This window comes from Nannospalax galili, unplaced genomic scaffold (assembly GCF_000622305.1).
Source record: "Nannospalax galili isolate Female #2095 unplaced genomic scaffold, S.galili_v1.0 scaffold652, whole genome shotgun sequence".
NCBI classification, from domain to species: Eukaryota; Metazoa; Chordata; class Mammalia; order Rodentia; family Spalacidae; genus Nannospalax; species Nannospalax galili.
In genome coordinates, this window is record NW_008332152.1 from 2,169,092 (window position 1) to 2,184,106 (window position 15,015).

The 15,015-nt window shown below is 49.3% G+C and overlaps 1 protein-coding gene across 1 annotated transcript in view; it reads left to right on the plus strand.

The window, feature by feature from the left end:
* The first annotated feature begins 6 nt into the window (after positions 1-6).
* The window catches only part of Trappc10 (trafficking protein particle complex 10), a 103,250-nt gene continuing 88,241 nt past the window's right edge, over positions 7-15,015 (plus strand). The window contains exon 1 of the mRNA XM_008827390.3: positions 7-85. Within this exon, the coding sequence (XP_008825612.1) occupies positions 19-85 (67 nt within the window). The 5' untranslated portion in view covers positions 7-18. The remainder of the gene's footprint in view (positions 86-15,015) is intronic.

Here is a 15,015-nt window from a genome sequence, read left to right on the forward strand (position 1 = left end):
CGGTGACGCCGGACGCCCATGGATGCCCCTGAGGAGCCGCTGCCGCCGGTGGTCTACACCATGGAGAACAAGCCCATCGTCACCTGTGAGTGCGGCGCGGGCAGGGGGCGCGGCCGGCCGGGGCGGCTCGGACTAGCCGGGACGGCGACCTCCGACCCCGGGAAGGATTCGGGCCCGGGACGGACTCGGGGCGGAGCGGCCGGCCCTGTGCTGCGCTGCCGGGGCTGCGGGCGGGTCCTTTCGGCCGGCCGGGCTCGCGTGCTGACCGCAGCCCCGCAGGCAGGCCCGGCCACCCCCGAGCGCAGGTGGTCTTCCTCCGGGACACCGCCAGCCACGGTGACCCTGCCCCGCCGGGTGGATCCTCCTGCACCTGCAGGCCCCTGTACAGAGATGCCGCCGGGCTGGGCGCGCTGGGAGCTGCACCACACCTAGTCCCGGGTCTGCCCCTTGAGCCTTCGTTCCGTTCGTTCTTCCACTTAGAGCGACACACACACACACACACACACACACACACACACACACACACACACACTGTTACAGAAAAAAAATTCCTCTGCTTTTTAAGCAAACTTTAGAAGAATATTTTTACAAGCCATGAACTTTCGGGAAGTGTTGAAATATTGGTTGACGTTTTGATGACTTGCAGAGCTGTCTTTCAAACTACAGGTATAGCCTTTTTGACAGGCGTGATATTTGACTGTTAGAGTTTAATATGAGCATGACTTTATTGCTTTTTTTCTTTTAAAAAATATTTTTATTTTATGTGTACAAGTGTATGGCCTGCATGTATGCAAGTGCACCTGTGACGTGCAGTGCCCACAGAGGTCAGAAGAGGGCGTCGGATTCTCTTGGAACTGGAGTTACAAACGGTTGTTAGCCACCATGTGTGTGCTGGGAATCGACCCCCAGTCCTCTGCAAGAGTAACCAGTTTCTCTTAACAGCTGAGCTATCTCTCCAGCCCTGTTCGTCTCTCTTTTAAAAGATTTACTTTTATTTACATGTTTGTGTCTCTGTGAATGTCTGCCATGTGTGAAGGTGCCTTGGAGACGGAAGAAGGTGTCTGATCCTCTGGAGCTGGGGTTCCCGGTGTTTGTGAGCGGAAGAGGGTGTCTGATCCTGTGGAGCTGGGGTTCCCGGTGTTTGTGAGCCACTTCATTTGGGTCTGGGACTTGAACTTGGGTCCTTTGGAAGAGCAGCAAGTGCTCTTAGCTCTTGAGCCATCCCCCCAGTCCCTGAAGCTAGTTTTTCTAAGCTGTCTTGCAGGCCTTGAAAGGAAGTACTGTTTACAGAACTTGGTGGGAGGCCAGAGGATGATTGGGGCCTCCAGTGCCCCAGGAGCTGCCGCACCACCCCCACCTGCCCCTTTCTCTGTCTTCTGCCCTCCAGTCTCATGGATGTATGTGCTATTTCTCTCAGCTCCTTCCTGCAGTATCCCTGAGCATTGTGTAAAGTTGTTTGTTGCTTTGTCTTTAGATGAAGTTTCTTAGGGAAGTGGACTCTGTTTCCCTTAAAGTTGGGAGACTTGAGACTTGCATAGTTCAGCAGTAGCTTGCTTGCTTGCTTTTCTTTCTTGAATGCTTGTCATCTAAAAGCCTTGGCAGGCTGTATCTGTAGGCCTGCGGATAGATGTGGCAGAGCTGGTCTGGAGGCCACACTGCCCAGGCACTTCCTGATCTCCTCAAGGAAACTGCACCCAATTCTTGTTTGGATTTAGTGTGGTCCATGTCCTGAGACCTCCTTCCCAAGTGCTGTGTGCAGTAGGGATGCTGAATGAATCTTCTCTGTTTGCAGGGCATCCACGTGCTTGATTGCATTTCCTAAGCACTTTGTCAGTACCTTCTGAAGATAAAGCTCCCCAGGTCCATGCCATCAGCTGTGACTAAAGGCATAGATTAGTTACCCTGGTAGTCAGTGTCTGGGAACATGTATGACCTGTAACTTCTGACCTTCATGAGTGCAGCGTGGGTGGCCACAGGGCTCAGCATGGCTGCAGGGTACTTCGCACCTTCTCGCAGGTTTGCTGGAGTTTGGGAAGAGGGTCACCCCTGGCTCTGAAGTAGCAGCATAAGAGAGTGTGGTGCTGATGGGGTCCCTGTACCGGCAGGGCCAGCCCTTCACTCACTAGAGTCTCAGAAAAGAAAGTAGCTTCAGAGAAAAATCTCTTCAAAATATTTATTCATCACCAGGCATGGTGGCGCACGCCTTTAATCCCAGCACTTGAGAGGCAGAGGCAGGCAGATCTCTGTGAGTTCAAGGCCAGCCTGGTCTACATAGTGAGTTCCAGGACAGCTGGGGCTACAGAGAGACCCTGTCTCAAAAAGACCAAAAAAAATTTTTTTTTTTATTTATCTTTTTTGTCTGCTTGGAAAGTCTGACTTGGCTGCTCACACTTGCGATGACATTCTCACGTTTCTGTGGCCGGGCCTTTGGTGGGCCTCCTCCTGGTTTTCATGTTTCTTGGGCTTTGGTGGGCACTCCGGGTCTCATTCCTTCCTCCTCTTGTTTCTCTCTCAGCTGTGTGTGTTGTGAAGGAGCTAGTGTAAGCAGAGCAGACGTCTACCCGGAGGCCAATCTGTTCTGAACTCCTCAATACTATGCACGTACTCCTTCCTCAGTGTGCTGTCCTCCCCACAACAGCCTTGCATTACATTTAGAACACCGAGCCAGTCAGTGTTCATTTTAAGATGAAAACTAGAGTTTATGCTTACCATTTTATGTGTGTGTATATGTGCACGTGTGTACGTCTGTGTGTGAATGCACATGTGGAGGACAGAGGTCAGCCTCAGGCGGCGTTCCTCTGGAGCTGTCCACTTTGTTTTCTTCAGACAAGGGCCTCTTACTGGGTTCTGGAGCTGACTGGTTCTGTTAGGCTGACTGGTTAGTGAACCCTAGGGAATATATCTATCCCAATTATCCCAGTGCTAGAATGCAGGCATGCCACCATGCCCTGTTTTTTACATGGATTCTAGGGGTCAAATTTGGGTCCTCATGATTCCCTGGTGAGCATTTTAAGGACTGGTGGTCTCCATTTTCTCTCCCTCCCTCCCTCCCTCCCTCCCTCTTCAGTGAAAAGAACAGTGCTTAGACCCTGGGCCTGAGAAGAATGCGAAGTTCCCAGAGATTAGGGGGAAATAGAATGAGATTGTTACTTGAAAACACTGCTGAGTTATTTTCATAATCTTTTGAACCTATAGAAATTTTAACAGGTTTGAGCCCATAATTCGAAGATTCTTAACCTCCTGCCTGTGCGCTGTGGCAGAGATTCCCTCAGCAGAGGACTTGCTTGTTGGTGCTGAAGCCCCTCTGTGGAATGTACAGGGTGCCAGCTAGACTGTTGGGAAGCCATACTGCAGTGGCTTGGGTGATGAATCACCTAATCAGAGTGATGCTTATTAATCATGAAAAATGCTCAGTGACACTGAAGTCCAGCAGGTCCAATCATCTAAGTTTTAAATTTTAGCTTAGATTTTTTTTCAACACAGGGCAGTTCTTCAGTTCAGAGTGAGACAGGTTTCTGCCCCAGGATGTGTTACTGGAGGCTTGTTCCTCCTGCCTCGTGCCGGTTTCCTGGAGACTCCATGCCACACCACTGGTCTGTGGCTTTCCTCTGTGAAGTAGCACGGATAGCACCATGGAACTGTGTGGCATCTAGAAGGTGCCAGTCCTCTCCAGATGATTGCCCTTCGCTAGGGGCAGATCTGCCTGGTGGGCTGTGGTGGAGAGGACAAAGAAGTTGTGCGCTTTGAAAGGACAAAGAAGACAGCAGAAACGAGCAGGTGTTTGTCCCTGGTGGGAGTTTGGGTTTTCCCCTGTAGATGAGAGTGTAGCTTTGGGTTTTGTACCAAGTCTGAAAGAATGAAGTGCTTATGATGCAGGCAGTTTTGTGCCAACAAAGGGAACTGTTTTTCTTTTCTTTCTTTTTTTTTTTTAAGATATATTTTATTTTACATGTGTGGGTGTTTTGTTTGCATGTATGCAAGTACACCATGTATATGCTGTGCCTGAGGGGGCCAGGCATCTCTTGGAACTGGAGTTATGTACAGTTTTTAGCTGCTAGGTGATCTGCAAGAGCAGTGAGTGTTCTTAACCATTGTGCCATCTCTCCAGCCCCAAGTGTGTTTTTCTTAAAATTAGTAAACAGGTGTAGGTAGGAGCCAGGAGCAAACCAGTGACCAAGGAGTGGGAGGAGCGTGTCTCCTGGGAGATCCCAGCTGGAGGGTATTTGAAGGCAGGGTCAGGGCTCCATGTGCTCACCTGGCTTTGGGTTTTCTTTTCTTTTTTTTTATCTCTGTGGTGGTGGGAATGGAACCCAGGACTTGTACTTGCTCAGCCACGAAACTGTATATCCTGTCTCGTTTCCACTTTTCTTTTTTTAAAAAATATTTTATTTTTTTGTTTTATGTGTATGAGTGTGTTACATATAGGTAGGTGCATCCGTGTTACGTGATGCCTGAGGAAGTCAGAAGAGGGTGTCGATCCCCTGGAACTGGAGTTAAGGATGGTTGTTAGTCTCCATGTGGGTGCTGGGACTTGAACCAGGGTCCTCTGCAAGAGCAGTCACTGCTTTTAACTGCTGAGCCATCTCTCCAGCCCCTCATTTTTACTTTTTGGGAACCCGGGCTGGTCTTGACTTTGGAATGCTCCTGCCTCAGCCTCTCAAGTAGCTGGGTTCACCTGCCTGCTGATTAGGAACCCTTGTGTCTTTGTGGCATAACCTTGGCCATCTTTACTTTGGCAGGCCCTCAACTGTGAAATGGTCAGGTTGACCTGAGGTTAAAAGAATGAATATATGCTAGTGCTGGTGTGCTGGGTAGCTTTAGTGTCAACTTGACACACCTGGGTTGAGGGAGCCTCAATTGGGAAATTGCCTCTATTGGACTGGCCTGTGGCCATGTCTGAAGGGCATCTTCTTGATGAGTGATGTGGGAGGGCCCAGCCCACTGTGGGTGGTGCCACCCCTGGGCAGGTGGGCCTGTGTTGCATAAGAAAGCAGGCTGAGCAGGGGCCAAGAGAGCAAGCCTGTAAGCAGCGTTCCTCCATGACCTGTGCTCCAGCTCCTGCCTCCAGGTTCCTGCCCTGAGTTCCTACCTTGGGCTCCCTGATGAACTGCGACCTGGGAGATGTAAGACAAATAAACCCTTTCCTCCCCAAGTTGGTATTGGTCAGAGTGTTTTGTCACAGCAATGAAGAACAAACTAAGTCAGCTGGAGAGATGGCTCAGCAGTTAAGAGTACTGACTGCTCTTGCAAAGGACCCAGGTTCAATTCCCGGCCCCCCACATGGCAGCTACGAACCATCCTTAACTCCAGTTCCAGGGGAGTCCGAAGCTCTCTTCTGACCTCTGAGGCATTACATGACACAGGTGCACTCACATACATGCAGGCAATACACTTGTACACATAAATAAAAATAATAAATAAAATACTTTAAAAAAAGAATGAATATGTGCGAAAGAAGTTAGCCGCTAAGACGAGCTCCCTAGACTCTCTGGTCTCAGTGCCTTCAATGTCATAGTGAGTTTCATGGCACCAGTTTTTCCATTTAGTGAGCACTTAAGTTTGTCCTTTGTTAAGTGTTATGATCTGGCAGTTGCTTCAGTGTTGTACTAGGAAAGTTCTTTGCTGGCAGAAGCGTCTTCACATGTATGGCATGATTTGGGATGCCACCGTGCGTGCTGCTTAGCGTTGGTCTCCAGTGTCCTTTGTCTCACCTGTTCTGTGCTGTGCCCCGCCTGCAGACCAGGAGGTGAGAGGCTGCATGCCAAGGGTCACCTGGCATTTTTGTGCCTCTGCATTTCCTCCTAGCCTCCTCGTGTTCTCTCCTGTTTTCCACCTGTTCTTGCCTGTTTTCCTCCTACCCTAGTTACATCCTGTCTGTGTCTGTTCAGAACATAAATTGTCAATCTTCTAGGACTTGGTCTTAGAGAATATTTGGTTTTAAGTTACAGATTGATGACCTTGACAAACCCCGACCCCTTCTTACATCTGATTCAGTCTCTTAGCAAATACTGTTTTATTTGTCTTTGAATTTGTCTAGAATCCAGACACCTTTCCCGCCTTTACTGACGTCCCCACAGCCTGTCTGCCTTTGACTCCTGCAGTGGCTCCCTTGTCTTTGTCTAACCTTGTTCCAGAGAAGTAATAGCTCCTGGCACCCCAGCTCAGGCCCTGCCAGGGTCTCACCACCTTTTCAGGAGAACCTTCCCAGGGCAGGGTATGGCTCAGAGCTGAGGGCTTGGTCTACCCCAGTACCTCCAAAACCAAAGAGAATGACCTTCAGAGACCTTCCAAGACCCTGCTTCCTCCAAGCACTAGCCTCTGACTCTCCCTGGAACTGTGGAACCTGCACCTGCCCCTGGCCTTCATCTCTGCGGCTCTGTGCCTCCTTCTCTTCCCTGCCTTCTAGTGTCCACCTGGTTGTCACTGAACCCTGGTCCTGCTGTGCCTCCCACAACTTAAGTGAGGTGTCCGTGGGACTGTTCTCTTGTGTTCACTGTTGGGCTCCTGGCACTTTGAACAGAACTTGGCCCATAGTGGGTACTAGGTCTGTTTGTGGAGTAGACTGAGTACGTGCTTTCTCAGGGAACACTGCTGGTGCTGCCTCCTTCATGGCAGGGTGGTGGTGGACACAACGAGGGGTGGCACGGTATCCAATAATAAGATAGCACACACAAGACAGTTTAATATTAAGGAAGGTTGGGGACCAGGAGACTCCCTGTTCCCTAGAACAAAGAGCACTGGGTCTCTAACTTCCAAGGTTTTATTCACCGGGATGGAGTGCTCTAAACTGGTTTTCCTGAGCAAAGGTCAGGCAGATCAAAGGACATTTCTCTGCAGGAGCTCAGGAAACAATTAGCAACAAAGTGTGACCTGTTTGCAAGGTACAGAGCAAATGTTCACACAGCCGGGTAAGGAAGGCATAGTTTTTACCTGATCTAAACATAAGGGACACTGCACTGCCCTTTAGAACCTGCATCTGCTTGCATGCCTATCTGGCCCTGCCATCATAGACACTGCTGGCTACTGGTGACTTTGCACATGTGGTCAAGCGTGCTTTCTGCAGAGTTCAAACAGGGTAGTGGTCTCCAGCACTGTTGTGTCACCTACCTTTTCATGAGGTGAAGCTTTGGTACCACAGTGTTCCCTCCCTTCCACACACTAACTGTTGAAAATACTTGGAGCTTGCTCTTCAGTAAACCTAGCTTTTGATGTGTATGCATTCTCTTTGGACTTTTTGAGTGGAGGAATACGTGTTAATCCAGTAAAGCAAAGCTAACGGTGTGCCAAGGGATGACCTGTTTGAAAGGTTTTTGCAGTTTAGTTTGCTGTAAGGCAGTGCACATTTAATGGCACAACCAAACCAAGGCCTCTTGGCCGTAGGTTGGCTCTGTGATGGAAGTCCGCCTGGTGTTTAGAAGAGTCCTCAGAAGATGCACTTGTGACTCTACAGAACTGACTTTAAACCTAAAAAGAAAGCATTGCAAGTGTGGAATTCAGCCATGGGATTATAGTGAGAACAGGCTGGCTTGCTAGGAGGCGCGGTCTACGGCGCCCTGTGCAAGGCTGTGCTCCAGGCCAGGTTCTACCTGGGGCAGGCTAGTCTGTGCAGTCTGATTGATACCAGTGTGATGGGTGGGAAAACCCTGGTGTGGCAGAAAACCTCCAACTTTACTGAGTGTTGATGTGCAGGCTATATGTAGGGCTGTCAGTTAACGTTCTGGCTGTATGTGGGGCTGTCAGTTAACATGCAGGCTGTATGTAAGACTGTCAGTTAACATGCTGGCTGTATGTGGGGCTGTCAGTTAACATGAAGGCTATATGTGGGGCTGTCAGTTAACATGCTGGCTCTATGTAGGGCTGTCAGTTAACCTGCTGGCTGTATGTGGGACTGTCAGTTAACATGCTGGCTGTATGTAGGGCTGTCAGTTAACCTGGAGGCTATATGCAGGGCTGTCAGCTAACATACTGCCTGTATGTAGGGCTGTCAGTTAACATGCAGGCTATATACGGGGGTGTCATTTAGCGTACAGGCTGTATGTAGAGCTGTTATTTAGCATACAGGCTGTATGAATGTCAGTTAACATGCTGGTTTTATGTAGGGCTGTTATTTAATGTGCAGACTGTGTATAGGGCTGTCAGTTAACGTGCAGGCTGTTTGCAGGGCTCTCAGTAGATTTCTCAAGTTGTGCATTTCTTGTGGCAGTTCATTCTGAGAACACGTCTTTCATCCGCAAAGTACCCTTGTGTCCCACTTCCAGCCTAGCCCATCTCAGGTGTTTCCATGTCTATAAAGGTGTGTTTTCTAGACATTTCATGTAGGCGAAATCGTGTCATGTAGTCTTTGCACCTGGCTTCTTTCAGACATTGTGACCCCAGCTGTTGGCAGTTCCTTCTGCTGGTTGCTGAACTGGGCCAGGCAGTCCGTGTCTTATTCATCTGGTCACTGGTCATTGGACATGTGGATTGTTTCTACTTTTTGGCTCTTGTAATTCTGCCACAAACACTTGCATGTCTTTGTGTGGACATTGTTTTCAGTCTCATGGAGGGTTTGCAGGCGAACGACCATATCACACGGTAGGGTTCTGTTTAGCTTTTTAGGAAATTGCCAACTCCTTCCAAAGTGGCTACACTGTTTAACATTTCCATTGCAGTGCATGAACTTCCCATATCCTCACTGACAGCTTGCTCTCTGCTTTTTCACTGTAGTGAAAGATGCGTGTGTCTTTCTTTGTTTTGAGACATTCTCGCTGTCTTACTGTGTAGTCCAGGTTGGTCTGTAACCAGAGCTCCTCCAGCCTCAGTGTCTGATGACAGGTGTGTGCCACCACACATAGTGTCTAACCGGAGATCCTCCAGACTCAGTGTCTGATGGCAGGTGTGTGCCACCACACATGGTGTCTAACCGGAGATCCTCCAGACTCAGTGTCTGATGGCAGGTGTGTGCCACCACACATGGTGTCTAACTGGAGATCCTCCAGACTCAGTGTCTGATGGCAGGTGTGTGCCACCACACATGGTGTCTAACCGGAGATCCTCCAGACTCAGTGTCTGATGGCAGGTGTGTGCCACCACACATGGTGTCTAACCGGAGATCCTCCAGCAGGTGTGTGCCACCACACATAGTGTCTAACCGGAGATCCTCCAGACTCAGTGTCTGATGGCAGGTGTGTGCCACCACACATGGTGTCTAACCGGAGATCCTCCAGACTCAGTGTCTGATGACAGGTGTGTGCCACCACACGTGGTGTCTAACTGGGGATCCTCCAGACTCAGTCTCTGATGGCAGGTGTGCGCCACCACACATAGTGGTATGCTTATTCAAGCTGTTGTTCATTTTTAATTGTATTATTGAGTTGCAAAACTTAATTATATTTTCCAGATATATGTCTTCGTATCAGTTACATATTTGAAGGTATTTTCTCCTAATGTCTGATTTGCCCCTTCATGTTCATTTTCTTTACTTGGAGTGTGTGTATAATAAATAGGTATGCACATACATGTGTGTGCACATGTGTGTGGAGGTCAGAGGTTGGTATTGATGTTGATGTCTTCTTTTGAGATAGAGTCTTTTGAGATAAGGTCTCTTCTCGAATACTGCATTTGCCGATTGGTTAGACTGACTGCCATTGTGCTTAGGGGAGCCATCTAATGCCTTCCCTCACTCTGTACCCCAGTGCTAGGGTTATAGACACACAGGAAGGCCCTTCACCCAGAGTCATTATTCTAGCTAGTCTTCTTTTTTTTAGAACACATGTTTATTTAGCATGTGGCAGAGAGCACAGCAGCCATGAAACAACTGACATGTGGGGCGACAGGCCGTGGAGCAGTCCATGCTCCATTAGGGTGAACTACTTTTTGGTTAGGGTGCAATTTTCTAGCATGTAATTCCCACCATGTAAATTGGGGCAGTTCCAATTGGTTGGTATTTGGTTACATATGCAAATTGGTTACTATCTATTCATTTTCCCAGCATACAGTTTCTGCCATGCAGATGGAGCAGCTCTGTGGGATCGGATCAGGTTGCTGCTCAAGTGGCCGAGCCGTTCTGCTGTTCCGTAGTTTGTGTGGGATGAGCCTGTGATTTTTTTTCCTTTCTGTTTTTCTTGGCCCAGGCTTACATTGGGGACTAGGCTAGCTTTTGATCTCACGATGTCTTTCCCTCCATGTTGCCGCCACCCCTTTCCTGGCAGAGCCCACACCTAGTCTTGGCTTGGTTGGAGGGCTCTTCAGTAGCTTCCTCGAACTGAGCAAGGATGATATGCCCTACCTGTGTTGCATTTCTCTTGCAGGAGTTCTATGGCATTCTATGAAAAAAGCACCACACCTAGGGCCGCTTTGATAGAATGTCTGTATCAGCCGGTCCAGGTTTGAGAAATGGGGCTTCCATAGGTGGGGGTAAGCCTTGTCAAAGCATCACGTGGAGCTGGAACTGTTGAACCCTAGAGGAGACAAACTTGACAGTGAGGTTAAAATGCAGTAGTACATAGTCCTGATGAAATATGATTTGGGGAAGAATGGATGCCAAGGAATGTAGTCCTGGCAGGTTTCTTAGGAAGCAGAGATAAGCTTGGGTCCCCCACACACACACACAAAAAGCCAGGATTCAGGCAGGCAGTAAAAGAAAGCTTGAGCTCTGTAGTCATTTCATAGTGCCCAGAAAGGTCGAGACCATGGCTGCCCTGAAAGGGAGTTAAGGCCCCCTTGAGAAGGGGTGTAGAAGGGGTTTGAGCTCAGGGAATCATGTTTTGGAGAGAAAGTGCTGGTCCTTAATGGGTTACTGCTCTGACAGAGTTCTCCTTATCTCCTGTGCTTTGTGGAAAGTAGGGTTTTATTCTGGACAGATGAACATAGTAATTCCCTGAAGTTTAATGTAGCTACTAGTAGTACCTGGTAAAGTTCTTTTAAAACTGGTCGATGCTAGTCATCTGAATGACTGCCTTTGTACGTCTTTAGGAGTACCAGGTCTCCACTGAGCTGGGTCAGGATGAGAATCCTGGTTGGTGCTGCTAGAAATTGTTTTGGAATATTAATTATTTTGCTCTTTGGTTATACCTGTGTATTGGGTGTTTAAGACCATGTAAGTGTCCAAAAATTAACCTTTTCGTTAGGTTATTATCAGGGGCTTAGGAGGAATCCCTTGGCTCCCTGAAGTTTTTTGGGGGGAGGTCTTTTTGAGACAGAGTCTCCCTGTAGCCCCAGCTGACCTGGAGCTCATATGTAGACCAGGCTGGCCTTGAATTCACAGAGATGCGCCTGCCTCTGCCTTCCAAGTGCTGGGATTAAAGGTATGCACACCATGCCCGGCCGAATTTTTTGTTTTTAATTCATGCCATCTGCTGGGATTGGTCAGGGTCTTACTGACCATATGGTTTCCCTTGGACACAATAAGAACCTTTCCCTCTGTGGTCACCCTCCCCTTTGTGGACTGTACCCTGGTCAGAGTTCAACCTCTAAATCTCCATATCCTCCCTGATTAAGATGGTGAATTAGGGCCGGGCGTGGTGTTGCACGCCTTTAATCCCAGCACTCTGGAGGCAGAGGCAGGTGGATCTCTATGAGTTCAAGGCCAGCCTGGTCTACATAGTGAGTTCCAGGGCAGCTGGGGCTACAGGGAGACACTCTTGTCTCAAAAAGACCAAAAAAAAAAAAAAAAAAAAAAATGGTGAATCAGAAGTGCTGTAAGACCCTTTTAGAGGGGATGGAAAGGTTGCTCAGTGATTAGAAATGTGCACTGCTCTTGAGAGGACCTGAGTTCAGTTCCCACAGCTCCAGCTTCAGGGGATCCGATGGTCTTCTGACCTCTCTGGGCAGCTATACTGACACTGTTTTCTGGCCTCCACAGGCACTGTCATACACACACACACACACACACACACACACACACACACACGCATGTGCACACACATAAATTAAAAATTAAATCTTTTAGAGCCAGGCATGATGGTGCACGCCTTTAATCCTAGCATTCCTAGCATGTGGGAGGCAGAGGCAAGTGGATCTCTGTGAGTTCAAGGCCACCCTGGTCTACATAGCGAGTTCCAGGCCAGCTGGGGCTACAAGGAGACTCTGTCTTAAAAAACAAGAAACAAACCAACAACAAAAAAATTAAATCCTTTAATAAATAAGGAGGTGTGCTTCCTTTTCAAAGGACCTCCTGGTGCTGGGCCAACAGCTAAGGAACCAAAACATTGGACCAGGTTCAGAAAGGGGAAGGCTGACCAGTCTGGTGTCACCTGGGGTACCTCTGGAGTACAGCCTCAGGAGGGCCAGTCAGAAGAGAAGAGAACTCAGGGGGAGCCTTCTAACCTGCGTGAATCTGCTCAGCAGCTGCTGCTGTGTGGTGTCTGCTGGGCACAGGGACTGAGCAGACAGAAAGAAAGCAGCCCTTTCTCCCTTGTAGGCTAAGCAGTAGGGCCACCCTGTACCCTGCCTTCATATCCCACCAAGAAGTTGGCTTGGCCAGATTGTTGGCTGCCAGGGAAGGAAGACTTTTCCAATGAAAGGTCTGCTGAGGAGGCCAGGTCTCTTGCCACTAAAGGGCTGTGCTGTCGGAGTTGTCCCTGTGAGCAGAGTCCTTCAGATTTTACCAGGGGGTGCTCTGACCAGAAGTCTTAGCCCCCAAGTCTCAGAGGAGCCCTCCATGGGTCCTGAGGAAGAGAGGGAAGGTTTCTAGAAGAAGGCTGGTCTCTCACCTCTCAAGTGGTGGCAGGCATGAGCTGGAGCAGGAAGGCCTGGCCAGAAGCCTTCAGGCAGCTCCAATTCCCCATGACACAACTGCTCAGGTCTGAGTCAAGTGCCTGGGCAGTGAGGGCGACTGTGAGGGTCCTGAGTCAAGTGCCTGGGCAGTGAGGGCGACTGTGAGGGTCCTGAGTCAAGTGCCTGGGCAGTGAGGGCGACTGTGAGGGTCCTGAGTCAAGTGCCTGGGCAGTGAGGCCTCTGGCTACACAGGGCCTCCAGCCAGAATCCTTGAGGTGTCATCTGGGGACACTGGAGGGGTCTTGAGTTGGGAGAAACAGAGGAGAGGTGAAACTCCTCCTCCTCTGCACATAGTCCACCGTGCAGCCCGCCATTGTGGAGGGTTTGACTGGTCGGGGAGAGCACTCACCCTTAGACCAGAACAGAAGGAAAGCTGGTTCCTTCAGTGGACTGCACGGAGCAGAGAGCATGGCCGTGACAGGAGACCACTGCCTGCCTCCTCCTGCTGCTTCGTGTCTTGTACAGACTCTGGTTTCAGTGAAGTCTGACTAGAACTGTTTTCCTCCTGTGGATTGTACTTCTGGTTTCATATGTAGAAATGCTCACCCCATGGCGGCCTTAGTTTGTGTGTATGTATTTGATATTAATAGGTTCTTTATATTTTTATTGGATTTGATTCCTAAGATTACCTGTTCATGTGTGCTTATTTTAAAATTTGCAAGGCATAGCAAAACACATCTAAAGGTGAATTGGGATAGCCCCAGAAAAGACATGCACATTCTGATCTTCTGTTTCAGTCACTTCTGTTAGTATCCTAGGGCTGCCATGACAAAAGTCACAATTTGGGTGGCTTAAAACAACAGAGTTCACTCTGAAGCTCTGGAGGCAGCAGACTGAGGCACGGTGCCGGCAGGATTGATCTCTGTAGTCTCTGAGGAGATGAGATGCCTTCCTGCCTGTGGTGGCCCCACAGCACCCCTGGCTTTGGCCCCATCACTCTAGTTCCTGCCTCTGTCCTCTCTAAACCTCTCCTTTTCTCTGTCTCTCTCTCATGTTTTCTTGCTCAGGAAGATGTAGGGCCTGCTTATATCACTTGGGGTGCTCACAACTTGAGATCCTGAATTTAATTACATCTATGAAAAGACCTTTTCTCTAACTGAGGTCATATCCACGGGTTGAATCTTCTGGGACCACCTCAGTCCCTGACAGCACAGTGGTGAATGTGTTGGCATTCATCAGGTGTCTGCTTCCATACTGCAGGTTTGTCCTCTGGACCTCCTGGTAAAGCACATGTTGTTGGCATTTAGATCTTTGGGCTCTTCTGGGTGTCAACAGTGAGTTGGATTATCTATTAGAAAGAGGCAACCCCCATGGATGTGATGGTACAGGCTGGTAATCCCAGCACTGTTGCGGGTTCTCCTCAGGCCAGCTGTGAAGACCCTAACCTGGATCGGGTCCCCTGCTGATTGGGGGGGTGGTAAGAGGCGCGGGGTCACGACACACAGACCCTGGGAGTCGGGTAGAAGCAAGCACTAGGCGAGGTGCTGCAGACTCGTTTAATGCAGGAGGAGGCAGGCCTTATATTTCCCTTTTCTCCACGCCCAAGTCCCTTTAGTCAGCGTATCGTTTTCTTATTGGTCCGCGCCACGCAGTCTGTCAGCAGTCACTGGGCTCGCGAGCTGGGTATGGAGGCGTGGGCTCCTTTTGGTGGGCTATTTGTGGACCAAAAAGTGAAGTGAATTCTTGCTGAATCCCAGGGCTCTGGGTCCGCGCCATCTTTGGAGGCCTCCTGCTACATTTCCACCCTTTTTCTTTAAAAATGACTGTCCAGCGAGAGCCTGTAGGCAGCTCCGCCTCGCCTTGGGATGACCCCAGGATCATGGACTGTGCCTGTCTTAGGTTGTCCTATTCGGGCATGAACCTTACCCATCATTGGAGCATGGGCATACATGTCCATGTCCTGGCTTGGGTTGATTCTAACAGGATCTTACCCATCATTGGCTACCAGCCCTCCAAGGGGTATCATCCCGGGGGCTCAGTCGAGGTGGGGAATTATCTGTAGGAGGCCTGTACATTTGTGCAAGCCAAGTCTGTCGGGCTGCATAGGGCGGGTTGAAATCGTCTTTGTGAATTGCTCTGAGGGCCTGATACACCGAGTGATTGAATTTTTTCTGACTGTGGGAACGAAGAACAAGGCATTTAAGAAGTAGAAAGAGAAGAATAATTATCCCTGTCAGGAGTAGGTAAGTGATGATACATTCATTTGCGAGAGGGCATTGGGTAGGAGACCACGTGGGTTAACTCCATATCGATTGAGGG